General features: G+C 40.0%; 1 protein-coding gene across 1 annotated transcript in view; it reads left to right on the forward strand.

Moving 5' to 3' along the window:
- Nucleotides 1-1,508: 1,508 nt before the first annotated feature.
- LOC128742947 (uncharacterized) overlaps nucleotides 1,509-27,602 on the forward strand; it is a 61,531-nt gene continuing 35,437 nt past the window's right edge. The window contains exons 1-2 of the mRNA XM_053839446.1: nucleotides 1,509-1,686; nucleotides 19,968-20,090. Coding sequence (XP_053695421.1) covers nucleotides 1,509-1,686; nucleotides 19,968-20,090 — 301 coding nt within the window. The remainder of the gene's footprint in view (nucleotides 1,687-19,967; nucleotides 20,091-27,602) is intronic.

Genomic DNA, 27,602 nt, shown 5'->3' on the forward strand with positions numbered 1-27,602 from the left:
TATAAACGTGAGCATAGCAATCTCTCTTCTTTTTATAATTGTTTCGATGTTGATGAGCAATGCAGTACCTCCACTTCTTGGCTTCCGCTGTTTGGAATCATCCTGTAGAGACATTTTGATGCGATAAACTGTGGCTATATGTCCTCTTACCATCTTGGCAATCTCCTCTGTTGTCTTCTGGGCAAGCAGCAAACTCGTAATCACTTCTTTGGTGCATGTTTTTCACAAATTTGCAAAAACAATTTCGATGGTCTGATGCAGCACTCGGAAATAAACGTTAACAAATATACTGCCAACAGAAATAAGTCATTAGTTACACAAATTAATCCAATATTAAAGTTTGAACGTTTTTGCATTTATTTTTCCTGTTGCACCTTGTGCATTTGAGTAGTCTTATCAATGATTGAACTTTTTCAGTATCTAGTGTTTTGCAAATTAGATACAAACTTTCAAAAATCGTGAATAGCTTTATGAGAAAGTAGAAATCGTTCGATTCACTTAACAAGCTACTAAATCGGCTATAAATAATTTATTTATTGCTACGCTTGCGGGATTCAGTCCCTTGAAGTTCATGACCACTGAGCTTCTAAAGTTCCGGTTCGTCGAAGGGCGCGTGCAAATCGTGCTCCGATTGTTCACCTCGGTTATTCTTGAATCAGAGCACTGGCTTCCGGCGGCGGCGGGCGGCTTGGTTAGGCCGCCCTGCTCATGGAATACCATCTGACTGACAAACATTACTGCCACGGCAGTATAGTTTCATAAATTACTCGCAAGTTTATCTCCGGCAGAAGCGAATGTAAACGCGTTTTTAATTAATTAGATCTTGTGTATTCATCCATCCATCCATCCGCGCGTTGGCAGGCATATTTGTTCGAGATACCGAGATCGGCAGGCATGCTCTGCTCAGATTCATCCTCAAAGTGAAGATATATGTAGAATGACGTGTATGATAGTATCGCGGCTAATTCTTGATAAGAGGTAATAATATCAGCGCTATTGTTAGCCGTATTCAGCGGGGTTTACCATTTGGATATGCGCTTGGAATGATTGTTCGCAGTCAGTGGCGTAGTGAAGAGGATAAAATACTTAAAGGGTTTCTTCAACAAGCAATGCTCATGTGTTTGTATTTCATCAATTACCTTGCCTGCTCCTATATGCGGCAATGTCTTGTTCGTTCAAAACTTAGAAACGCTATTGAATGATCCCGACCTCTTACCATATGTTCCAAGGGCCGATCGCAGCTGGGTCATATTTTTTACTGCAATAACGGATGTCTCAAATTAAGGTGGCCGTGTCGCGTTAGAATGGCGGTCAAACGGTGGCAGTGAGGCCAATGTTGACCATATTCTTGGTGCTTGTGGGCAGAGGCAAAAAGTGAGCACGCGAAGCATAATCTCAAGCGAATCGCTTTATTACAGTGACAGTTTGGTAATTTGCTGATTTGGTTTTGTGCGAGAAGTCGAAATTCGTGCCATCATACGAGTGTGAAGTGAGTGCATTAGGACAAAATGGGAACGGACAGTGAGAAACCGCCGGCGGCGAAAACCAGCGCCGAAGAGATAGGCACTAACACCGCCGGCATGGAGGGCCTGCAGGAGCTCACCAAGTGGGAGAAATTTTGTATGCGCCATGGAATCAATCCGAATTTGATCATGTTGAAAATTACGCTGTTTGTGATGTATGGAGGTAAGGATTATCTTTGCTATTATTCCGTAGAACTTTCGTAAGTATGTAGGTAATTAAAATTCATTGCATTCAGTTGATCCACGTCTGGTGACATTTTTAATAGAATAATTTTTAACGCATAGAATAGTGCCAATGTTTACATCGAGTTTAAGAACTCTGTAGTTATATCTAAATTCCATGAAAATCTTATTTTTACCTTTGTTATACTATATAACAAAGGTTTAGAAATTGGTCGAAAAACATGAAGTTGATCTAAGGCCCGGAGGGCCGAGTCACATATACCAATCGATAGGGTTCGACGAATTGAGCAATGTCTGTGTGTGTGTGTGTGTGTGTGTGTGTGTGTGTGTGTGTGTGTGTGTGTGTGTGTGTGTGTGTGTGTGTGTGTGTGTGTGTGTGTATGTGTGTGTGCGCTGCTTATTTTCTATCGCCTATTTTTCGGAGATGGCTGAACCGATTCGTCTGCTATTACTTTCATTTGAAAGATATTATTACCTAGTATATCACTTTAAAAATTGTTTCGTGATCCGACTATTAGTTTAAAAGTTATAAGCAAAAATGTGAAAATTACGTGACACGATTTTCTCCGGAACCACATAACCGATTTCATCGATCTTAGTACCAAATGGAAGCTCTTACTATCGCTAAACTTCACACCAATTTTTATTGAAAACAAACAAGTGGTTTAAAAGTTAGCCTTAAAAAACCAGTTTTGACAAGGTTCAAATGATCGCCTGTTTCTCAGAGAAGGCCAAACCGATTTACCCGTTACTAGTTTCATTTGGCAGGTAATATACCCGGATAGATCACTATTGAATGGTTTTTTGATTGGATGTTTAATTTGAAAGTTATGAGTATTTGAATACACCACACCAAAATTAACAATAATTTATAATGATTTTAACCAAGGTAAATAACCTAATTTCAATTATTTTAATATCAAACGGAAGGTTTTCACACTACGAATATATATGCAAAATTTCATAAGAATTAGTTTTGCCGGTCAAAAGATATTAACCCTCGAACACTAGCACCAACTTTTATAACACAGTTACTCGCGCGCACAATAGCCCAAAACCAAAGAAAACGTGCGCACTAGAGTTTTGACTAGGAAAACTTGGTTTTAAGTTTATCAAACCTTTGGAAGAGTTTCTTAAAATTGAAAGCTCTATCGTCTGGTAGAATCTGAATTTTGATTAATCCCCTTAAAAGTGAAATAAAAAAATTATTTTCCATCAGTTTCAATATAACACATTGATGTGTTCTGCAAAGTTTTAGAGCATATTATCACAAGAAATTTTGCCGAGGACAGTAACCTTCTATCTGTTCAACGAAGAGATCTTATTTATTGTATATAAGTTGATAAAATCAGTTTTTCTATTTTAGCTCTTTTTGTAATTGTTTTATGACTTTTTCAAGTATTACAAAGTTGTATAAATAATAAAAATACACAACTTTGCTGAACATAGTATACCTCTATGTTTGCTTGTTTACGAACTGTAGAACTTTGATTATAAAAAATACCCTGATTTTGACCCCGAATTACTCAACTACCAACAGACGGATACATTTTAGATTTGCTGGTGGTTTTGCTGCATACAGACACCATTTTTCCATATGAAAAAACTAGAGAAAATTCCAGTTGGGACCAATTGCGGTACACCTCACATGCTACTTGCTTCGTTTCCGTGATGTCGGGTTATGCTAATCTATTTTCCTAACAATTTAAAGTATTAATGCATTGAATAATTCTGACATTTTGCTCATAACAAGTTGACTGAAGAATATACGTTAGTATATACGTAATACACGATTTGTAACTTTATAACAATATGGCATTCAAAAACCTACACATGGTGTACAAAATACAACAACGTGAGTAACCGTGAGTAACGTGAGTGAGTAATAAAAATTGATAAAATTTATTCGAGAAAACTTTATCTTTGTGAATCAAATAGAATGGCAATACAGGAAATTATGCATAGTTCAAAAACCTATAAACTAGACCTTTACTACGCAATGTATATGTTAAAGAATAATATTTCATCTTACAACTTACTTTTACTTGCACTTACCCTCATTAGTAACAACTTGCACAGCAATTTCATGAGAAAAGGAACTATCAAAATTTATAAGTGCTTCTATTTGGTTCAAATTTTGTAAACTTATCCAATTTTCAAAAATTTCATGTAAACCAAACGTGTCGATTTCTATCTCAAATTGCAAGTAAGACCGTATAACAAAGGTTCCTTTCACCACTAGGTGGATTAAATCAGGTTTTTATTGTTACTTTTCGCATAAAACTTTATTTTATCCGTTTAATGGAGGCGCATGATGAATGACTGATATTGTGTGCCAATCTTCTTTCGAAAAAACAGAAAATTCTCCTTTGTTAGTTGTGATGCTTTTAGGTGACGCAATTTTCGCGGAAGTAGAAGGTAACTTGTACTTATTGAAGTAACTTCTAGGCGTATGGGAGGCACATGAACATTTACAGTTGATGGCAACAGCGGACTGTGTCAAATAGCATCATTCATTAATTATTCCGGTACCCATAAACCTAATTTACATTCTCCCGCGTGCAGATGTTTATGCCGACTACTGACAACTGCTTACCATGCATTTATTTTAGCCGCACGGCACTGATTTGTGGCCAAATTCACATCATCCAATTTACCAGAATGCTATAACACATATGCAGCCATAGAAACTTCTGAGGGATAAATAGATGGCTGCGATGTGGGATTCGTAGCACCATAACGTGGGTCAGCTTCATTATTTTGATATTGTTCCGCTGCTTGAACAGCCATGAACCAAGCAGGGAACTTTGTTTTGAAATTTAAGCATTTCATCCAAAAACTCGATATGACAGCATTGGAAATATGTTCCCAACTATCTAGTCAATGCTTCATTAGATAACACTGGCATTAGAACATAAATCACTAAAATCAGAGTGCATTTGCAACCACGATTTGAAACACCAATCATGGCTTGGCTAGCCCATCCTGCATAGAACTTGTTTCGTTCTGCCCTTTAACAGGATGGTTGATGCATTTTAATGATGACAAGGACAGGCGAGAGAAGCGGTAAATTCACCGAATTCGTTATGAATAGTGATGCGATCTTGTGAACCCACATTTACATTAGTGCAGCGACGGCCAGGACATCATCATGGCATTGGTGGACTGTACGCACTGTAGCGCTGTGCGCTGTCTAGCGTTATAAATTTAATCATTCATTTGAATGGTACGTACATATTCGCTCTATTTTCGCTGGCGTCGGGATTTTGCTGGCCGGCAGGGCAAGAGGAAGTAGGCTGTTGGACCAACAGTGTGGCTGACATATTAAGCTCATCATTGTAGTTTTCCACGGGAAAACACCAACACTGGAGCCAGGAATACCGACACATACCCCCGTTCGGTGGCATTGTTGCATTTCACGCTATGTCGTAGATATGCCATAGATTATGCATTCATTGTCGCTGCCGAAGAGACAAGTTGTGGCACCGATTTATTGTACAACAGTGGAATGTTGTTGAACGACAAATTTATAGCAGCATTGAATTTTTGATGCTCGCTCAAAAGAATGAGGGAATACATAGTTTGATGAAATATGAATCCCTGAATACTGTCGATAACTCATCAGATGTACTGGCAGCAAAATGAATTCGCAGTCCAGCTGTGATAAATTGCAAAGCAGGGTATTCAGTTCGCAGTTTTGTCTCTTTCCTTTGACACCTAAAAGTTTTCTCGCAGAATTATGATATCTATATATTCACTGGTGTGCTCGCGCTAAGGTACGTTATACTTTTATTAGTTGAATGCTTTGAACATTGCCAAACACCACCGCCGTTAAGGTTATAAGGTGCTGTTTTTCGGCTATGTAGCCTGTATTTAGCAGTCAAAACGATGTTTTGCTTCTATATCCGACGTTTCGGTGGTGGAATAAAACCACCGAAACGTCGGATATAGAAGCAAAACATCGTTTTGACTGCTAAATACAGACTACATAGCCGAAAAACAGAACCTGAAAATTGCATATTACAGTCGGAAAGCATACGTTAAAGTTATAAGGTGCTATCGCAGACTTTATTACGCCGTCTATCCCCAACAGCTAGAGCTTTCGTAGGGTCCGTGTTGCCGCGGATAAAAATTTCATACTCCGACAAATCCTCCAGAAATGTTGGGAGAAAATATACCCACATATCATATTTTCGTAAATTTCAGCGCAGCACACGATACAGTCGAGTGTGAACAGTTATGACAAATAACGCACGAGAACGTTTTCTGGTTGCAGTCAGGAGGGAGTGTCCTGTACATTATTTATTATAGCTATCGGCGAGCAGGCATCGAAAAGAGAGGCACGAGCGACAAAAATTTTACGTATGTATGCATATGGTAGGAAGAGGTGCACCTTCCACGGACAGTGACTATTGATTGATGGCGCCGACAATAATAGTAGAAAGGAGATTCAACAACACATTCCAGCTGATAGTCGGGCCTACTTTTTCTCCCCAAGGCGGTTCGATCAAGGAACAAATAGCATGCACGCTAAGCAGACCGGTATTCATTTACGGGATTAAGATTTTAACTCTTCTTATGGAAAATATTCGTGAGCTTGCTTTATTTGACTATTTTTGACGGAGTACAAACGGGTAGCGGAGAGTGGCGTAGGCGCATGAACCATGAGCTGCAAGCACTACTTGGAGAGATTCTCAAGAGTTCTCAGCTGCCAGACGGTAGAGCGAAATCTGATTTCTTCAGGAATCTCACAAGCACCGTGAATAGAGGGGCCAATGTGCTAGATAGCTCGAACACGTTGAAACCGAGTTACGAGTGTCGAGACCAACCCGGTAACAATGTGACAGCTCCCATACAAATCAAGCGTACCTAAAACTGCTGGTTCATGGTTCACGCCAGATGTTTGAAAGCGGCGTAAAAATCATAGGAAGAGTTTATCTTTTTTTTGGCAAAAAATCCCTTGTGCATATAAGAACTGAATTGGTTTATTATTTCAATAGAGCAATTTACGAACTGACAACATTATGTCAAGTACCAAAACATTTCCGTGGTAATGACAATAGCAGCATAACTGGTTCTTCTGTCATAATAAAATGCTTCATTTGGTTCTGTCATGTAACAGAGTGTTTTTATGTGCAACTGCAACAATCTCCATTGCTTGGATCTACTCTTGAATTTTGCTTAACTTGTTCTGTTAACGACAAAATCGATCCACAACTCGTAAGGGTAAACGGGGTAACAACGCCCGCCGGGGTAAAACCGCCCACCATGGTTTTACAGGGCCTTGCTCAAATTGGTGTTAAATGTTGATGACAGTCATATTACTGAATGCGTACGCAATATTTTACAATACCTTGTACAGCAATATCGTATAAACTATCGGAGAAATAAATAAAAATAGATTTTTCGTTATAACCGTTTCGTTTTTTATAACTTTGTTCCCGCAGAACTTAGGGTTTATTTTATTCAAAACGTTAAAACTTTCAGTAAATCCAACCCACATCGCTTCTCTGATCCTGTCTTCATCCGACAGTACCTAAATTAGGTAACTGTTCATGCAGTTTTGTTGAAATAAATAGTGAAATGTGTAAAAAGGTCATTTGGGGGTAAAACCGCCCACAACGAACGGCGCAAGACCGTCGTGTATAATGCTAGTGCGATAAGGAGATTTTTAAAATAATTACATAGTTTGGACCAAAGGATCTCAGATTTACATAAAACAATATAAATGTGCTTAGTTTATAGCTGGTGGCCTGTTTGGAAAAATCTAAATCGCCAAATTTTCCCTGCGGGCGCTATGGACATTTTCTTGTTTTCTCGGATATAGATTTTTTTTAATAATTCCTCCCTCTTGGGACAAATAACATAGAATAAACATATTTTTTATGAAAATATAGCAAATTATCTTAGCAAGCGAAAAGTAATATGTATCTGCTTTATCAATCAGAACAATTTGAAATGTCAAAAAATGACCTACCGGATCAATTGCAGGAACTTTAATACCCATATTGTTATATTTTATCTTAGATCCTCTCTAGTCCTTAAAGATTGACTCCAGGATGCCTAACCCGATCCATCTTGTTGTCTAAGGAAACTACACGGTATCAATTTCAAGACTGTCGGTACCTATATTACTGATATTCTTCCAATACGAGTGGTTGCCGGACACTCTTTCGAACTTGCGAATCTCGGGGAACTATGTATTGTTTGATAGCAAACTGATTCAATTTGTTTAAATTAGATAAATTCATGAATCCAATGCCACCAGTTTCATTCAAATCGGTTGAATATTGTTAAAGTTATATGCTATGGCGGTTTTACCCCGTTAGTGGGCGTGTTTCACCCCGCATGGAAAAATACTCTATTTTTTTGGACGTGTTTCCAAATCGCAATAAAAAATAGAAAATCATTACAGATATTTATGTTTTTATTTTTTATATGTAGGTAATAGATCAATTGTTCATTTAAAGCAGATAAATTAGAAATTGAGCTACAACTTTTTTTTATACAGGTGGTTTTGCTTAGGCGGGCGGTCTTGCCCCGCTTACCCTTACATAAGAGTGACAATCTTGTAATAAATACCGTTGTTTATCTAGTAAACAAATCAATCAAGCAACCCACCAAGAATTCAAACAGTTTTGCCGAAAACATGAAACAATGCTGAATTAGTCAATATGCACTTTTTGAATCGTTGTCCAGACAGCTTTTAGCGTTCACATTCAACGTAACAAAAGTGAACATTCTCTTTGGAAATCGAAGGTGCGTCAATTTTGACTGGCCCGTAAAAACGATCTTCGCGACATTTTTTACACTGGCGGGTGTTATGGGAAACTGTTAATAACTGTCACTTTGTTACGGGGTAGGTCGAGACGCTCAACGAATTAAGGGGAAACCGAAAATGGCTCAAAGATGGCTGGATAAATGGCTACCGTTCGATGCATGTGTTGTTTTGTGCCTTAAAAATGCATCTGTATTGGTGGAGCACGTAATCAGTGCTTCCAGTGCTGTAATGATTTCCAAAAACTTGTCATTCCATTGATCGGCCCGCTATATATCAACAAACACTCAGCAAAACATAATTGCTAATGGAAAATAAATTCAAGTGATCATATAGATCATCACGTGTTCATAAAACGTATAGAGTAAGGAGGGGTAAAAGTGCGATGCGTGTAAAAGTGCGATTCAATGATTTATCGGTGCAGATTCCGAGTAAATTTTCTACATTGGCATGGATGGGTGACTACTTTGACAGCTTGAATCTAACGTAAACTTTGGTTGCTTACGAAGTATAGTTGCTGAGTTATGTGCAAATGTTATTTTAGGGCGGCTTTGATGTAATTTTTCGTTATACGGCAAATACGATATCAACAGGAGGATATTACTTGTTGAAAATTTGTAGCAGCGTTTCACACCACTCAGATATCTGTTTTGAAAATACGGCGAAAATAATTTACAAAATATATTTCGCTTTTCCGTAATTCTATCTAACCCCGGCAAGCGCCTAGCGGGGTAAAAGTTCGATTCACGGACGGGGCAAAAGTGCGATTCACGGACGAGGCAAAAATGTATAGCTAATTATATACAGCTTTAGACACTATATTACAGATACTAGAAATGAAAGATCTGCAGAAAACTGTGTGCTCTACAGATGTTGGCCGAAGAAAAACAATGTGTTTCCGCTGATGAAACAAAAAAACAAAGGTTTGGAAAAGTTTCGATCTAACGGAGGCTGCAATACACCAGCGCAAAATAGAAAAGGTGCTAATTGAGAATATTCCTTACCAAAACATAACGCAGATTGAAGATAATATGGTTTTGTTAGCTACTGCTGGGCTAATTTCATGGATTCTAGCTTCAAACTTTTGCCCCGCGGTATTCGAACTTTTGCCCCGCTGGTGGGGTAAAAGTGCGAATCTGCACTTGATCAGAAGAAAGAAGAATTTATTTTGCAAAACACTATTACCGCAGATGATTTATAGTTGAATGTGGAGACATAGAGTTACTGCATCATTATAAAATATATTATGTTGTTGTCCTTCTTTATATCTCACGAAAATTGATGACAACTTCAAACATCAAACTTATGCCCCGCCCTACTCTAATCTGGAATTAGTTAATAGATATTTGGTTGCGCACTTACTTCGTTGCCCTAGCGCTTTCCAAAAAAACAGCACCACGGGCTCAAAGTTTCGCCACATCAATGAGCTTTTAAAGAGCTTTCTGGTTTTACCGCATCGATTGACTTAGACAAAGTAAACAAACTATAACAACTGACCAGCAATCAAAAACTCGCCTTTAATGCAAACGAAATTAGCCATCCTGTTGATCCTATGCATTTTTCAGTTGCTGCTGCAAATCTTAGATGCATCGGAATGTCTTGATAAAGAAAATAAACCATATTTCGGGATGATCGTAGTCGGTGCGGTTGGCTGCGGATCAGCTGTGTTTATGGTTGCAAGCTCTACCCATTTGACATATATTACCAATACTAATGCAACATTCAAATACACGTTTAGGTTTTTAACGAACACATGAGATGTACAGTACACTGTTTGTCGCTCTAACACAATAACGTTAGCCACTTTCGGTGTCGCCTTAATGGCGAGGACTAAGCGATATCGTGCGAGCCACCCCGACTATACGCTGCTAAAGGAGGAGTTGTTTCGTCAACTATATTCAAGCATGTGACAAACTTGATGGCGCAAAAGAGGATTCTATGAGTTCTTGAGAAGACGTATAGAGAGAGCCAAGGATATGAGACTCCAGAGGGATTGCCAACTCGTCAGCAGTATAGAGCCGGGATGGCTCGTGCTGTTTCAAGCAGTCGCCTTCATTCAATCCGATCTTGTGCCACTCTTCGCCAATTTCCCATCAGTCGTCTCGGAAGTCGCAAATCACTTACGACCTGGTCGAGTCAACCTGCACGTTTAGTGGGGTTCTTGATGGAACCGATTTCGTCACACAGTCGTCCGGCAACGGCAAGCGCACGTTTGTGACTGTGGTTATGATAGCTATGATATCAAAGTCATCTGCAAAGCGTAGTAGCTAGCTGCCCTTGGTGAAAATCGTGCCTCTTGTTTCGATACCTCTCGTTTCGATGCTCGTCGCATCATTTCCCCAAGAGCGATGTACAGGATAAGCCGTCACCTTGTCTCAACCATCACCGCGTCTCGAAGGAACTCTACAGTGTCTCCGAGATGAGCACGTAACATATCACTTGATCTAATATAGCTCTGATCAGTTGCGTCAGTTCCGGAAAACCCAGTCCGTTCATGAATTGGATCGACTGTTTCGTATGTTGCTTTTAAATCAATAAAGATGTGATGCGTAGGCACGCAAGCTCCCGTGAAGCCTGCCTGGTAATTCCCTACGAAACCCTGTGCTATCGGTGGCAGCCGGCATAACAGGATCTGGAAGAGTACCTTGTGGTTACCAGCGTTATGGCTGTAGGCACCGATAGCTGCAGCAGCAGAGCCGATTACCCTTTTTGTAGATGGGGCAAACCACTCCTTCTACACATTCCTCCGTTAGCTTCTCCTCCTTCCAAATCTTGGAAATAGTCCAGAGAGCCATGGCCAGCGTTTTTCGGTCATGTATATAAAGTTCAGCCGGCGGCTTTGCTAGTCTTCAGCGATTTAATTTCTCGTTTGACTTCTTGGTGATCAGGTGCTGGGACATTACTATCTTCAATGGACACTCCTAGGTTAATTCCCGTTCCGCCTCCTTCTGCAAGTACAGGTGTTCATCGAATAGTTTCTTCCACCTTCCAACCAACTCACGCTCGTTTATTATAAGATTCCCTCCTTCGTCCCTACACATCAGATTTCGGTGTGTAGCCTTCACGGGTTTGGTTCACCATCTCGTAAAACTAGTACGTGCCATTAGCTCGGAATAGTTGTTCTAATTTTTCACATTCTCTGTGCTCCTTTTGGCGCTTTTTATTCCTCAGGATCATGCTTATCATCCAAGTTCTCCGTAGTGGCAATGTTCAGATAATTTTTCCAAGCAATGTCTTTCACTTCTCCGCTTTTTGGTATTCCCCATTAAATCAATCGTTTTGTATACTACGGGCACGGTGTTCAAAATACCGTTATTAAAAAATAAAATAGGCCATTCAAACGGCAAATGCCAGTTGGTTTTTTAAAGGCAATTTTTAAAAAAATCGTTCGACAAATTTTTGAGTTACGCCCTTTTGAAATTTGAAAGGGCAGATTGCTCATATAAAGTAAATAAAAATCTTCAATGACACTTCCAAAATGAACAGCTGGTATTGATTTTTATGCAACATATGCCTATTGGCGACCATTTTAGGACCATTCCGGATTAAATTAACGCTGTGGGAAATGACCAGTATCGAACATTAACAAAAACTTATCATGCGACACCTCAAATTACGTCAGAATTTAAAAACTAGACCAATCGAAGTCAGATCAACTAGCTAGCACCACGTTGATTATATTTGGACATGTTCCGGGGACTTCCGGGAAACTAACTGGCATTTGCCGTTTGAATGGGCTATTTTATTTTTTAATAATGGTATTTTGAACACCGTGACGGGATTTTGTACATAGTGCCGCGGTAGTGGCCTCTCCGATTACCGAGCGTATTCTATTCCAACTGCCTTCGAGGTTTGAAGCACTTAACTCTTCGGTAGAAGGCAGTGCCCTATTCAGTGTTCTCGGCAAATTGCAGGTTTACCAGCTGCCTAATGTTTAGGCGAGGAGGACGGCTTTGACGTATCTGGTATACGGTTGACAGTTTAGAACGCACATATATACTACTACTAGGTGATCAGAGAGGTCAGAGCCAATGTTCGCACCCCGCAGGGAACGCATGTTCATGATGTTAGAGAAGAACCGGCCATTTATGAGAACGTCGTCATTCTAGTTCATTATACGTCGGTCAGCTGATCACCAAGTGGCTTTGTGGATAATTTAGCGTGGGAAAAAGGTGCTTCGGAGCACCAGGCCTCAGGGGCTGCGAAGTTTTTACATCATTGGCCGTTATTCTTTGTCTATACTTTTCTTCCCTACCGACTTGGACGACATGCCCGATGACGATCTTGATGTCTCGTGGTAAGCAGCGGTCGTACATTGCCTCCAGCCTCGTGTAGAACGCTTCCTCCTCAACGTCGGGTCAACCCTCGAGCAGTGCAGTGCACGTTGATGTTGCTGTAGTTGAAGAAACGGCTCTTTATTCTCAATAGATACATTCTCTCGATGATCGCCTTCAAACCTACCACGCGATCCTGCAATCTGCCCAACACTACAAAACCCGTTTCTAATTCATTGGTAGTGCCACCGCTCTGACAAAACTGGGACCTTTCGCCTAGGATCTTCTAAATCTTTCCTCTTTTGAGACAGATTCCCTGCATAGCTGCGATTCCGAGTTTGCGGAGTTCAAGTTGTTCAAGCAGCACCCTGTCGCCATCTTCGCAATTTAATGATCTGCAGTTCCAACTACTAAATTTCCATTTTTCGTCCTTGTTTCGTCGCCTAAGTTGATGCCGAATACTCTGATTAGTATTCGCTTGAATTTTCGTAGTAGAGAGCCTCACAGAGCCTGCTTCCCTGTCGGTATACGACGTTCATAGGGGTATACGTTTTCACTGGGGTTACTTGTATTCCGGCTGGTACCATGAGCAGGTTGGGGAAGAAGTTGCTAGATAAGAGGCTAAGCACCATGGGGTTTCTGTTGCATATTATCTAGCCATTCACCATCCTGGGCATCTGTATTGTCTATTTTGCCTGATAGAACATTCGAAAATGCACTTGGAAAGACCTTAACTGTGTAACTCACTTACTTATGTGCAGCGTCTGCTGCTTTGCTAAAGGTACTATTACACTAGCATATAAATATGGTCGATGGTGCCATATGAAATATGGCTCATATATCAATATGACACGCAAGGTATGGCAAGAGCTATTACACTAAGCCATATAAATTTGGCCAATTTCTATGACAGGCAGCCTTGTCAGTTTATATGTTTTCATATATATGGCAAGGTAAAATATGGCAATTACACCAGTATGACCAACAAAGACATATGAAACAATGACCAGTATGAATTTTGTTGACATATATGGCAAACCTATTACACCGGGACATATATATTTGAGGCGTGATTCACTTTTTGTCCAAAAAAACGCTATAATTTGGATAACAGAAATTTTAAAGTTAATAAAAAAAGTTTTGTTACCTATATTCGTATTTGATTTAAAAGTAAAGTGGCAACAGGAGTTTTTCGATTATTTAGAATATATGTTTTTCGTCCAATTCGAAAATTCACCCGCATAATATGATAAAAGCAAATAGCGAAAAGCCACTGGTTCCGGGACGAATATGTTGGGGTCATAATCATTGTTGTTGTTGTTCAGGATAAAGCCGGTGTGGTTCGTCCTGTTTTGTCTTCATTATACTCTTCCTGGGTCACTCATGGCCAATTTCCCAGGCGTCTCAGAAGTCACCTCCGACTTGGTAGGGCTATTTTCCATATTGGGCCCTTCTGTGCCTACTGCCGATGCGGGTCTTGAAGAGAACTGTTTTCGGAAGGCTCACAAAACTCGTCAGCAGCTTAGAACCGGAATGGTTCGTTTTGTTTTAAGCTCCATTCAACTCTTTGGCTATTCGCCCAGTCGTTTCTGAAGTCGCAGTTTTTATATTTAAAAAGTAAAAAATGTCGCTTTAGACCTGGACGAGCCTTCTCACACGTTAAGGGGGGGGGGGCTACTCTGGAATGTCGAAAAATAATGGATGTTTCGTATGTTGGAATTATAGTTAAGTCATTAGTATAGTCAAAAGCAAATTGTTGCAACCCGATGTTCAGATCCTAGAAAAATTACTAAAGTTACACAAAGAAAGTAGAATGTATCCTTCAAGAGCAACATTTATTTGAAAACACTATGTTAAAACGGGTCACAACATTTTGCACTCATTTTTGTAATCGGTTCGCTACAAATTAAACAACAACAAACAAGCCACATAAAGATTTCATTGCAAGCTTTATGTTCATAGAACAGAATTACAAGAATTTGCAAGATATTTTAACAAGTGTATCCAATAAAACGAGTCGCTATGAAGATAAACATGAAAAATACGCGCGTTGAATATGACAAACGGGTAGCATATAAAAACCAGCAATTTTTATATGGCTGCCTGGCACCATATATTCAAATGCATATGACTAGGGCTCTATTTTGATATTACACTGTGACATATATCTGGCGCCGAATAGTATGACAAATCTTGATCATATATATGGTGTCATTTGTTCATTGCCATATAAATATGGCTATTACACCGCTACATATATATGACATAAGACTGTATAACGGGCCGCCGCCATATGTATGTCGCCATATTAAGTATGCCATATTTATTTGGCTATTACACCTATATGACAAATTTATATGGCAAACTAGTCATATTTGTATGCAAGTGTAATAGTACCTTAAGCTATGGTATCACGAGCCTCTGGGTGTGCCTCTTCTACGCTGACTTTCGGGATTGCAGTCGAGCGCATTTCTGCAGATCTCGTTAACTCCTTTCCTCAGGGTATGCCCGATCCTCTTCCACTTACGTTCACGAATTTCTATTGCTATCGGCCGTTGATGACATCGACGATGGAGTTTCTCATTGGATATCCAGTTGTCAGGTCAGCAGGAACGAATGATAAATCGCAGGTAGCGATTAATAGATATCTACAGTTTTTGCGTTGTCTCCGCTGAGACGCGCCACGTTTCGCAGGCATACAGCAGCAGTACGGATTCAACGTTTGAATTAAAGATCCGGGCTTTCGTACGTAGAGTGATCTGGTTTGAGCGCCAAATGTTTCGCAGGCCTGCAAAGGCACCCCTGGCCTTCCTGATCCGTGTGGCTATATCAGTCTTGGTACCACCATCGGGCGTTGTCTGGCTACCAAGATATTGAAAGATGCCTACCTGCTCAACTTGTTGTGCCGCTACTGTGAAGTTAGTGGAGTTGTCAGTGTTCACTACCATAGACTTAAGGCCCCCATACACGTACGCATATGTTGGGTTGGAAATGAACAAAATGTTGGGTGGTCATTCCGGTCGAGCTGCGGGCCGAACATTTTCTTCTGTCAGTTTGGTTCGTGGCACTCACACACCGACGAGCCAGTTGGGCGAACATGAATTCACCAACATTTTCGGTCAACATGTAAGTACGTGTATGGGGGCCTTTAGTTTTCGCTACATTGACTGTGAGACCTGCTGCCTGGGAGCTCTCGGAGAGGTCATCTAACTTACTCTGCATGTCGTTTCGGCGTTGTGCGAGCAAGACAATGTCGTCGGCTATGTCGAGGTCATTTAGTTACTCCATCGTTAGAGGATTCCAAGGCAATCCTCAATTTGGTCTACTGTCAATTGCTCCAACTAATATCTCATCCATAACGATGAGAAACAGAAGCGGTGATAAAATGCAGCCCTGTCTCACGCCAGCAGTAACCCTAATGGGGTCGGACAAGACGCCGTCGTTCAAAACCTTGCACGACAACGCCTCGTACTGAGCCTTGATGAGATGGACTAGCAGAAGAGAGTCCTGGAATTCGTTGATCTGCTCTAATATAATGCGGAGCGTTGTGATATGGTCTACACATGATCGGCCAGCACGGAATCCAGCTTGCTGCCGCCGGAGAGTAGCGTCGATCTTCTCCTGGATCCGGTTGAGGATTACCTTACAGAGTACTTTGAGAGTAATACAGAGCAACGTGATGCCACGCCAGTTACCGCATTCAGTTAGGTCTCCTTTGTTAGGGACTTTGACAAATATGCCCTGCATCCAGTCCACCGGAAAAGTTGCGGTTTCCCATATATTGCTGAAAAGCTGATGCATCATCTGGGCTGACAAAGATGGGTCAGCTTTGAGCATTTCGGCTGAAATACTGTCTATCCCTGGCGCTCTATTGGATTTCATACTCATGATGGCTGCTACAATTTCATCCAGCGATGGCGCCTCCGAGTTGACGCGATTAATTCGACGAACTATTGGCGTCATACGCTGCTGATTTTTTGGTCTCTGACATTTGAAACTCAGAAGAGTTGCTCAAAATGTTCAGTCCATCGCTTAAGCTGTTCTGTACGGTCAGTCAATAGCTGACCAGCTCTGTCCTGTAGCGGCATCTTTGTATTCATTCTGGCACCACTAAGGCGGCGAGAAATATCGTACACAGGCTTGGCATACACTTTACGCTTCGATTTTGCTCTTTTGATTACTGCATCTCAGCCAAGCAAAATTTGAAAAAGTGATGAAGTGATGGGGCGTTTGTAGAATTTGTAAATATCTACAATATTTCTGAAGTAAGCGTTACTGTGCATTTTGTATTTATGGCGCTATAAGGCTGCTACCCTCTTGGTAGCAAAAAGAGCGCTCTTTTTGCTACCAACGGCATTGCTGCCCTACAGTGCCGTAAATACTAAAGATAAAACTTCATTTTCTTCAGCAATATTATAGTTAATTACTAGCTTTACAAATGCCCCATACACCACTTTTTCAAATTCTGCTTGGCTGAGGAGCAGTAATCAAAAGAGCACAATCAACAAACGGATATCACCATTGGCGGCGGTGCTTTCTCCATGTTTGGCTAGGGAGTTAGTCCAGGCTCTGTTGTCCCGCCTACAAGCACGTTTAACAGCCCTCTTCAGTTCGGCGTTTCGTTGACGGGCAACTGTCTTAGCCGATCTGGTCCGCACTCGCACAATGCCGGCTTTCGCCTCTTTCCGCTCGTCGATCTTCCTCCAAGTTTCATCCGAAATCCACTCCCTCCGCCCGCTGCGCGCTTTGCCGAGGGTTTCATCACTGATCGTGATGAAGGCGCTCTTGATGTCGGTCCATTGCTCTTCGACGGTTCCACCAGGTGGCAGCTCCGAGGCTCGAGATTCAAGTTGCTCGACAAAGGCCCTTTTCACCTCAGGATTCTTTAATCGGCGGACGTCGTAGCGGCTTCCAACGTTCTCCTCCCGTCGTTGGACACGTGCGACGCGCAGACGTATCTTAGCGATAACAAGATGATGCAATATCAGCGTTGCGTTTGTTGCGTACAGCAAGAAGGCTCCTTCGCCATTTCCGGCTGATGCAGATGTGATCGATTTGGTTTTTTGTTCGGCCATCGCGGGAAACCCACGTAACTTTATATACTGGTTTATGGGGGAAGAGCGATCCACCAATGACCAGGCTTCGTGGATGGCATCGATATAATCGGTGCTAGCCGTATAGCTGTGGAAAAAGTATATACGCCTCGGAGGAACCTGCAAGTATAGTTTAATAGCGAGGTAACCCCTTGGAGACTGATTTTAATGGCGATAGATCAAAATGCTTTGGAAGTGGTCGATGAATCCGTCTGAATTGGTATATTAGTCCATCTTCGCTTTTAGCTGAGGTTCCGTAGTCTAGGACGCTAATTCTCTCGGTGGTACCCTACTGTCAGGAAGCGTGGGTGTTGAACTAGAACGTCCCGATGTACTCTATTACTTAGGTACGACAAACCCAACGCGTTTGTGTTCGTTATATGCTAAAAAGTATAGGAGTGTTGGTATCATCGTTGTTCGGCGTTATACGTTGTTGTGCTTTTCACGTCCGTAGTGTTGTGCGAGAATGACGGCATCTCTGTTGTTTACATTATTTTCGTTGTTAACACCAACAAACGGTACGTTCTTTCACACCTCTACGACTGTACATCGAGAGCGTCCGACGAGCTCTAGGTATTTTCGAGTGCAAAGAGCCAAACAGAATGCTGCGTCAACGCGTCCGTCAACGTTATTATAACAGTTTTCCCATGGATTTAATGTCAAATTGACGCTGACTAAAATTTGGTGAAGCACGGACGACTAATATAATGCCGATCAGCAATTTCTATTTATTCTAGTTGTCATTGCCTAATCTTTTCACGACATTTTTGACATCTTAACAGGTTAACTATAATATTATATTGATTAAGAAAAAATTGATCGATTGATTGGTCTTCCGGGTCTTTCATCACATTAGTGGGTTAGATCAATATTTAAATCTTTATTATAGAATATTTAACAAAGGTAAAATGATATTTAGTTTTACCAGCTTGTGAGAGATTTTGTGATAATTGCTTTTACAAAATAATGTTAAAATAATATTATTGCCAATTAATATTGTTGACGTTTTGCTATGAATATTCAGAAATTTGCTTGCATGTTCCAAACCCTTAAAGTACATTTGGTCACAAAGTGCTCTTGATACTGAAGTCTATTCATGCATAACGAAAAACCGAATGAGCTAGTACTGCACCTGAACCCATTGAAGATGCTTATCACTGACAGATGTACCCGCTAACATCGTCATATTTGTATCAATCCATTGAAGCATCACAAACTGTACCGTATATAGGCACACTCGAAACAACATCGAAGTGACAACACTTCAGTGAGCTTGGAATTATTGGCTTGACCAATCTGCATCCGAGCGGGTGTGCATGTGGGTGCCCTCTGGTTTCGATGATACCTCGTGCAACTCACTCGACCGTCGTCCATCTGGTGGTCGAAAAGGTGCTCGTTGTGCGCTCGTTGCACAGCACAGCTCACTCAGAAGCAATAGTTTGAACAACTGTCGGATCCATGATGGAATCCGTTGCATTATAGAGTGTATTTACTCACAATCATAAATCACATCATTCTGTCTGCCCGTCACCGACTGACTGGCGAGCAACGGAGGAAGGAGTGAACGATGAACATTTGGTTTCGGCTAGTTACCCACAGGGTTGGAAATCAATGTTGGCAAATGTTTGCTGAATGGAAGAAGAGATTCCGTCGTCATTCATCATCGTCAAATCAATCCTAGGAATCACTTCTGATTGGTTCATACGTATTTGCACATGTAAACATAACGAAAAAAAAGTTCAAAATTGTTGATGAACCGTTGATTCAGTGTTAAAATGTATTTTCAAATTGCTCATTTTTGTGTATATCCTGTGGCTGGAAATGAAGACATTTTTCCGACAAGGTCGTCACTGTCACTGCAAGCGACGATGAATCTTTTAAGTTTTATTTTATTCCTTCCTAACGGCAAGGCGTTGCCCGTTGGTGCGCTAGGAATGCCAGAGAAAAGTTCATTAAAAAGCTGATTATAAATTCATTTATTTTCCCGTTTATTATAGCCGTCACCTTGTCGATGTCACCAGAATCGATCATATTTTTTTCTCTTCGACTACGTCGTGTCGGTCGGTTTCCCGATTAAGTTGCTCGATACATGCTTTTGTGTTTTCTTTTCCCGCAGCCACGTCGTCACTATTGCCCTATCTGACGATCCACATGCAGAGCACTGGCCTTACGGTGGAGGAAATTGCAATCATCTACCTGGCGTTGCCCTTTACCACCTTTCTCAGTCCGCCGATCACAGGTAAGTTTCGAGCCAGACATCGATGAATAATTACTTGAAAACTTTTATATTTCGATTTGCGGTGGAACTACGGTAGAAACTTTTTTAATTGCCGAACAAAATTTCTCTCACGATTCGGTGAGCTGGACAGCTTTAATTTTAGTATGGTGGCGAAAATTACTTACGGTTTTAACTTAGGAGCACTAGCGTGCCCAGACATAAACAAATGGTAGAGCACCTGACCTTTCGGAAGAATATTTTGACCTGGAAAAACTATAGTAATCGTAGGATGGCGAATCTATTATTACTGATCACTAAAATACCAGCCGATTATGTTGGTAACTCCGGATTTTCGGGTGCAACTAGGTATAAATTCAAAGTTGAAATTGGACTAGAAATTAGGCTTACTTACAGCCTTTATTTGTGCTTTGGTACCAAAGTAGTAGAATTAAATGCATTTTTTTTTTTCATTCAGATATCTCCATGGATCAGCAACTGGTAGATCAACGAAGATTAAATTACTGCAGTTCACATCGCACTGCACTAAAACATGGAAAATGGTGTGCAAGTGGACACTATTTACACTGATTTGAAAGCTGCGTTCGACCGTGTCAATCACTCTATCTTATTAGCTAAAATTGAACGATTCGGAGCCTCAATACACTATACTGAGTGGCTGAAAACTTATGTCGTTGACCGCTCGCTTTTTGTTATATTAGGCCACATTGAGTCAGACAGTTTCCTTACCCAGTTTCTTACACGTAAGAAAAACCCAATATTGACTTACTACCGTGTGCCCCCGCTGGAATGGCCTTCTTTAATCTGAACATTTTTAATCTGTGCCCCGGTAATATAAATGCGTTCACATTTAAAAATGCTCAAGCGTCGGTTGACGGTTGACGGCACTTGTCCGCTCCATTCTGCCGACATCGGCCATAATAGGAGTCCCCATAGCGAAATTTGGAATAGCCGGATTAAAATAGTACAGGCTAGGTTTCTACGTTATGCTCTTAGGTTCCTACCGAAGCAAAACCCCAATCATTTGCCATCTTATGCTGACTGTTGTCGACTGCTGAGAATCGACACGTCATTATGCGTCTTGCATTCCACCGCACTGATTATGGCAAAAAATGTAATGCGCTAAGTTAGAAATTTGTTAATGTTTTAAATTTGTGCTATATTAGTATTGTAATTGTATGTAGTGTAAACGCATGATAATGATTTGTAGTTGTGCAAATTTGACACTGTCAAAGTGTTACAAGATAGTGGGGTTTTTACGCGCACCTGACGGTCGACCTCAAGTGGCCTTTTCCCCACTCCCAGGTTCCATTGAGCCCCAAAAAGGTCAGATGAACTAATCAGTAAACAACAAACAATATTTAAGATACTGTTAAGGCGGTTCGAAAAAACAATTTGATTAGTTAAATTTGGAGGCTTAACTTTTGAAGTTTTTATTTAAAATTGGACTTGAAATTATATTTCAAACTAGAATTGAATTGAATGTATCCAATTCATTTGAACTCTATTTTGCTATTTCGCTTTTTCAGTCCGATTTTTTCAATTTTTGTTCCGTTTTTTCTCCTTTTCTGAACCATTTTCTTAACCTTCTAACGGGTCTGTAGACGGCCTTCGCTGTCCGATCTAAAATTTCCGATCTGTCCGATCTCAAATTTTCCGTATGAGTAATTTACATGCTTTTTTTCAATTTTGTGATATATTTGAACTGAAAAAATATTTGGGTAGAGCGTTAGGCATGGTAAACTAAAACGAGAAATTGGACTATTTCATACCTAGTGGTCCTCCAGATAAATATTTTCCCATGAAAATCAACATTCGAGCTTCTTTTGAGTGTACTTTCATGATAAAGTAATCATTTGCTCAATCACATCGTTTTTACGAAGTTGCCCGTTAGAGGGTTAATTTTTGCTCTCACTTTCCATCCAGTTTTCCTCTTTTTCTCTCGTTTTTAGTTTTTTGCCCCGTTTTTCTGTTTTATTGTTATTTCTCGATTCCTGTTCCATTTCTTTCTTATTTTCGGTCCTATTGCTTCTCACTCATCTGGCTTTTCACTAGTTTTTGGTTACTTTATTTACTGTTTTTAGTTTTTTTCTTCTCTTTTCCCTTTTTTGTTTTATATTTTCGTATTTTACTAGCTCTTTTTATTTCCTTTTCTTCTTGTTCTTCTTCTTCGTCCAAGAAGTATTCCTCTCTTTAATGCCTATTTTTGCGTCTCCTCGTCTGTTTTTATTCTTTTTTCGGCGCTCTTTTTTTTCTTTTCTCTCTGGATTTCCTTTTCCATTTCCTGTTTTTCGTCTTTTTCTAATCCGTTTTACCCTTTCCTTCTTTTTCTATAACGTTTTCCGTTTAGTGTCCCATTTTTCTCTTTTTATGTTTTGTTTGACTTCTTTTTTCCTTTTTCCTCATTTCCTCTATTGGCTTTTTTACTCGCTATTCTTCATTGCTCTTTTGGTTTCTCTTGCTACCTGTTCCGTCTTTCTTTTCTAGTCTCGTTTTCTTTCTACCGTTTCCCACCTTTTCTGTCCCTTTTTTCTTTTCCGCCTTTCTTTGTCTAGGTTTCCCTCCTTTTGTCTCTCCCGTTTTTTCCTTTTTTGCCCGCTGTTTTATCTTTGTTATAAATCTCTTGTATGCTCTGTTTTTCGTATTTTTTGTTCCTTGTTTTCAGGTTGGTTCGTTTCTCTTTTCCTGTCATTTCCTGTCAGTTTCCTCTCTGTTTTCCTGTCAGTTTCTTTCGTCTTTTACCGTCATATATTGTCATTTTCTGTCTCGTCTTCATATGTCTTTATTCTTTTTTTCTGTCCCAGTTTTCGTTTTTTCTCCTTTTCTACCAATTTTTTCTTTGTTTCGTTCTGCCTCTCATTAGTCCTGTTTTTTCTTCCTTTTCTGTCACATTTTAAGGAAATTATTTTTTTGACCGTTTTATCCATTTTGTCTTCCCTGTTAACATTCTTCTTTCCATTTTTCTTTTTCTGTCCAATTTTCACCCTTGTTTTGTTCTCCTTTTTCCATCTTTTCTATCCCTTTTTTCTTCTTTTTGTTACGGTTTTGCTTTTTTTCTGTTCAGTTTGCCCTCTTTTTCTCTTCTGTTTTCTTATTTTCCACTTTTTCTTTTTCCTATATCCCATTTTCCCTACCCTTCTGCAAATTTATTTATTTCGTTTTTCATTTTCAAACCAGTTGTTATTCTTTTACCTCCCATTTGTCCAGTTTTCGTCACGTTTTCCTTCTGAACTTTTGTTCGTAGGAGTATTTCCCATCAACTCAAAGTGTCTTGAGTTAGTCATGGCTTACTATGATAAAAATGAAAAAATAACTTTTCTGTGCTGGGAAACATAGGCATACACTCTTCGACAAAGTTGTACAAAATATGAAGGCAAACAAATTTGCTGAAGAAATAATAATTCTATTCCTATCGGGTGCGGAGATATAAAGCATTTTCTTTAAAAGCGCTTCAAAAATTTGTTTTTTATAGACTAAACTCGTATTTTTAGTCTTCGACCTTGAAATGCGGTCAGGCATTAATATTAATATTTTTTTTTTGAAACGGTGGTTCTACAATTGAGAGGAGGGACGGTAGGGGAAAGTAAAGAAATTTTTTTTGAATGGAGGGGAAAGAGCGGGATGTGGGGGGGGGGGGGGGGCGGGGGTATTGGTAGCTACACTTATCAAGTAGTCGTTGTGACTCCTACCTTTTGTCCAATGCTGGAAGGTGCATGGGTCGAACCAAGCTATAATCTAAGATTATAACCGGATTTGAACCCACAACACCCGCCCGGGCATGTGGCTCGCTGGTACCTGGTATCCATGTACCTTTGAACCGCGCTGGACCAGACTAGACCAAACCCCCCACCTCACCTTCCCGCTCTTTCCTCTCCATTCCAAAAAAATCATTACTTTTTCCTACCGTCCCTCCATCAATTGTAGAACCGCCTTTTCAAAATAGAAATGTTTTTACCTTTGTTATACTATAACAAAGGTTTAAAAATTGGTCGAAAAACACGAAATGGATCCGAGGCCCGGAGGGCCAAGTCACATATACCAATCGATAGGGTTCGACGATTTGAGCAATGTCTGTGTGTGTGTGTGTATGTATGTAATGATTTTTTCTATCGCCTGTTTCTCAGAGATGGCTGAACCGAATCGTTCGCTATTACTTTTGTTTGAAAGGTATTATTGTCTAGTAGATCACTATTGAGTTGTTTCGTGACACGGCGTTTCGTTTAAAAGTTATAGACAAAAATGTGAAAAATACGTGACACGGGTTTCTCCAGAACTACACGACCGATTACAACGATCTTAGCATCAAATGAAAGCCCTTATTAAAGCTAAATTATTCAGGATTTTTTAATTGAAAACAAACAAGTAGTTTAAAAGTTATGCTTAAAAAATCTGTTTTGACAAGGTAATAATTATCGCCTGTTTCTCAGAGATGGCCTAACCGATTTATGCGCTATTAGTCTCATTTGAAAGATAATATATCCTAATAGATCACTATTGAATGATTTTTTGATTGGACGTTTAATTTGAAAGTTATGAGCAACCGTATACACCACACCAAAATTAACAATAATTTATAATGATTTTAACCAAGATAATTTACCTAATTTCAATTATTTTAATATCAACCGAGAGGTTTTGACACTACAAATATATGTGCAAAATTTCATAAGAATTGGTGGTACCGGTCAAAAGATATTAACCCTCGAACACTCGCGCCAACTTTTGTAACACAGTTACTCGCGCGCACAATAGCCTCAAACCAAAGAAAACGTGCGTACTAGAGTTTTGACTGGGAAAACTTGGTTTTAGGTTTATCCAACCTTTAGAAGAGTTTCTTGAAATTAAAAGCTCTATCGTCTGGTGTAATCTAAATTTTGATTAATCCCCCTAAAAGTGAAATAAATAAATTTATTTTTCTTCACTGTCAATATAACACATTGATGTGTTCTGCAAAGTTATAGAACATATTATTACAAGAAATTTTACTTAAGACTGTAACCTTCTATCTCTGCAGTGAAGATAGAAAAATCTTATTTATTGTATATGAATATGTAAAATCAGTTTTTATATTTTTGCTCTTTTTGTAATTGTAGTATGACTTTTTCATGTATCACAAAGTTGTACAAATGATAAAAATAAACAACTTTGCTGAATATAGTATACCTCTATGTTTGCTTGTTTAGGAACTGTAGAAATTTGATTACAAAAAATACCTTAATTTTGACTACGAATTACTCGACTACCAGCAGACGGATACATTTTAAACATTTTACATTGGCTAGTTTTGCTGCATACAGACACCATTTTTCCGTATGAAGAAACGAGAGAAAATTCCAGTTGGGGTCAATTGCGGTACACCTCGCATGCTGATTCTGCTTCGATTCTGTGATGTCGGTTTATGCTGATCTATTTTCCCAACAATTTAAATTATTAATGCATTGAATAATTATGATATTTTGCTCAGAATAAGTTTATTGAACAATATACGTTAGTTAAACAACGATTTGTAATCTTATAGCAATATGGCGTTGGAAAACCTACACGTGTTGTACAAAATACAACAGCGTGAGTAACCGAAGGTTAATAAAAATTGACGAAAATTATTCAAGAAAACTCTATTGATGTGAATCCAATAGAATGGCATTACAGGAAATTATTTATAGTTCAAAAACCTATACACTAGACCTTTACAAGGCAATGTATATGTTAAAGAATAAGATTTCCTCTTACAACTTACTTTTATTTTCACTTCTCAGATTAATAACAACTTACTTATCCTTACTCAGCAATTTCATGAAAAAAGGATCTATCAAAATTTAAAAGTGTTCCTATTTTGTTCAAATTTTGTAAACGTATTCAATTTTCAAAAATTTTATGTAAACCAACGCATTACGCAACGTTAACCAATAGATGAATTATGTTCCGAAAACGTGTCGATTTCTATCTCAAATAGCAAGTAAGACCGTATAACAAAGGTTCCTTTCACCACTAGGTGGATTAAATCGGGTTTTTATACTTGGCTCTTGATGGTTAGCTTGTTCTATAAGCCATAAGGCCCATAAGGCCCTCTCCCATCCAACATTGCCTAGTTTGCTGGAACCTCGAACGACTGGAACGTTGCTGTGTTCAGTGGTTGGTTGTCTTCGATCGGTAGAACACAGACTCGGTTGATTGCCCGTTGATATACGCCTTCTTTGGTTCGAATGCTGATGACACGAATACGATTCTCGCTGCCAGCAAAAATTTCGATCACTCGACCGAATCTCCATTTCAGTGGTGGCAAGTTGTCCTCTCGCAGTAATACCATCGTACAAATTTGTATGTTGTTTCATTCGTGAGTCCACCGAGTACGCTGCTGAAGACTAGACCGATATTCGGTGGACCAACGCTTCCAAACACGACGCAAGTATTCTTGGATTGTTTGCCACTGCGACAGACGGTTTGAGGGTACCTCCTCGTATGAGGGTTCCGGGATGGCAGTTAATTGGCGGTGCGCCAAGAAATGACCTGCCGTAAGAACGTCTATATCATCTGGATCGTTGCTAAGTTGAGTTAACGGCCTGGAGTTTAGACAAGCTTCCACCTGGGTGAGAATAGTTAGCATTTGTTCGGATGTTACAAGCGATGTCTTCAGAGTCCTGTAGAGATGAGTTTTGAGAGCCTTAACCGCGGCCTCCCACAGCCCGCCGAAATGAGGTGATCTTGGCGGTATGAAGCAGAACTCAATGCCCTCGTCCGATCACTGACGCATTATGTCGATGCGGGTTTGCTGTGAACGAAACAATTCCAAGAACTCGTTCAGAATTCTACGAGTCCCGACGAAATTCGTGGCGTTGTCGCAGTAGATGGATTTGGGTACACCACGTCTAGCAGCAAATCGTTTCAGAGCGGCGAGAAAAGACTCAGCAGATAAACTGCCGACGAGCTCCAAATGGACAGCCTTCGAACTTTTTTTTGCTATCCTACAACTACTTTGAAATCACAATCCTTAAATCTTTGAATCCATTCCCTATAAGATTTATCAGCAGCAATATTGTCATCTTTTCTGAAAATCAGCACCTGAGAAGATACGGTGCTACCAGACACCTGGGAAGACAACTCAAGTAGTGTGGAAGCATTCTAAGTCCTCGCTGATGATGATGGTATCATACCCACTAAGACGCAGATTGCGTCATGTGAAACTGTGCAATACGCACTCGCCACTCTCAAGCACATTTGACGATAGGTACTTTCCAGCTTACCTAGGTAGCTTTTGGTTTCTAACGCCAATGACTACACCGACTCGCCATATCTAAGTATGGACTGGATATCTAAGTATGGACGTGCGTTGGCTAAAAGCCTTCGTTTGCTGCCATATACCGCAGAGCTATTAGACATCATACGAGGCAATGCCGAAATAGCTGTGGAAGTCTTCTTCCAGGTCTGGTCTGGTCAGGTCTGGTCTGGTAGCACCGTATCTTCTCAGGTGCTGATTTTCAGAAAAGATGACAAATATTGTCATCTGCTGCTGATAAA

This window comes from Sabethes cyaneus, chromosome 3 (genome assembly GCF_943734655.1).
Source record: "Sabethes cyaneus chromosome 3, idSabCyanKW18_F2, whole genome shotgun sequence".
NCBI classification, from domain to species: Eukaryota; Metazoa; Arthropoda; class Insecta; order Diptera; family Culicidae; genus Sabethes; species Sabethes cyaneus.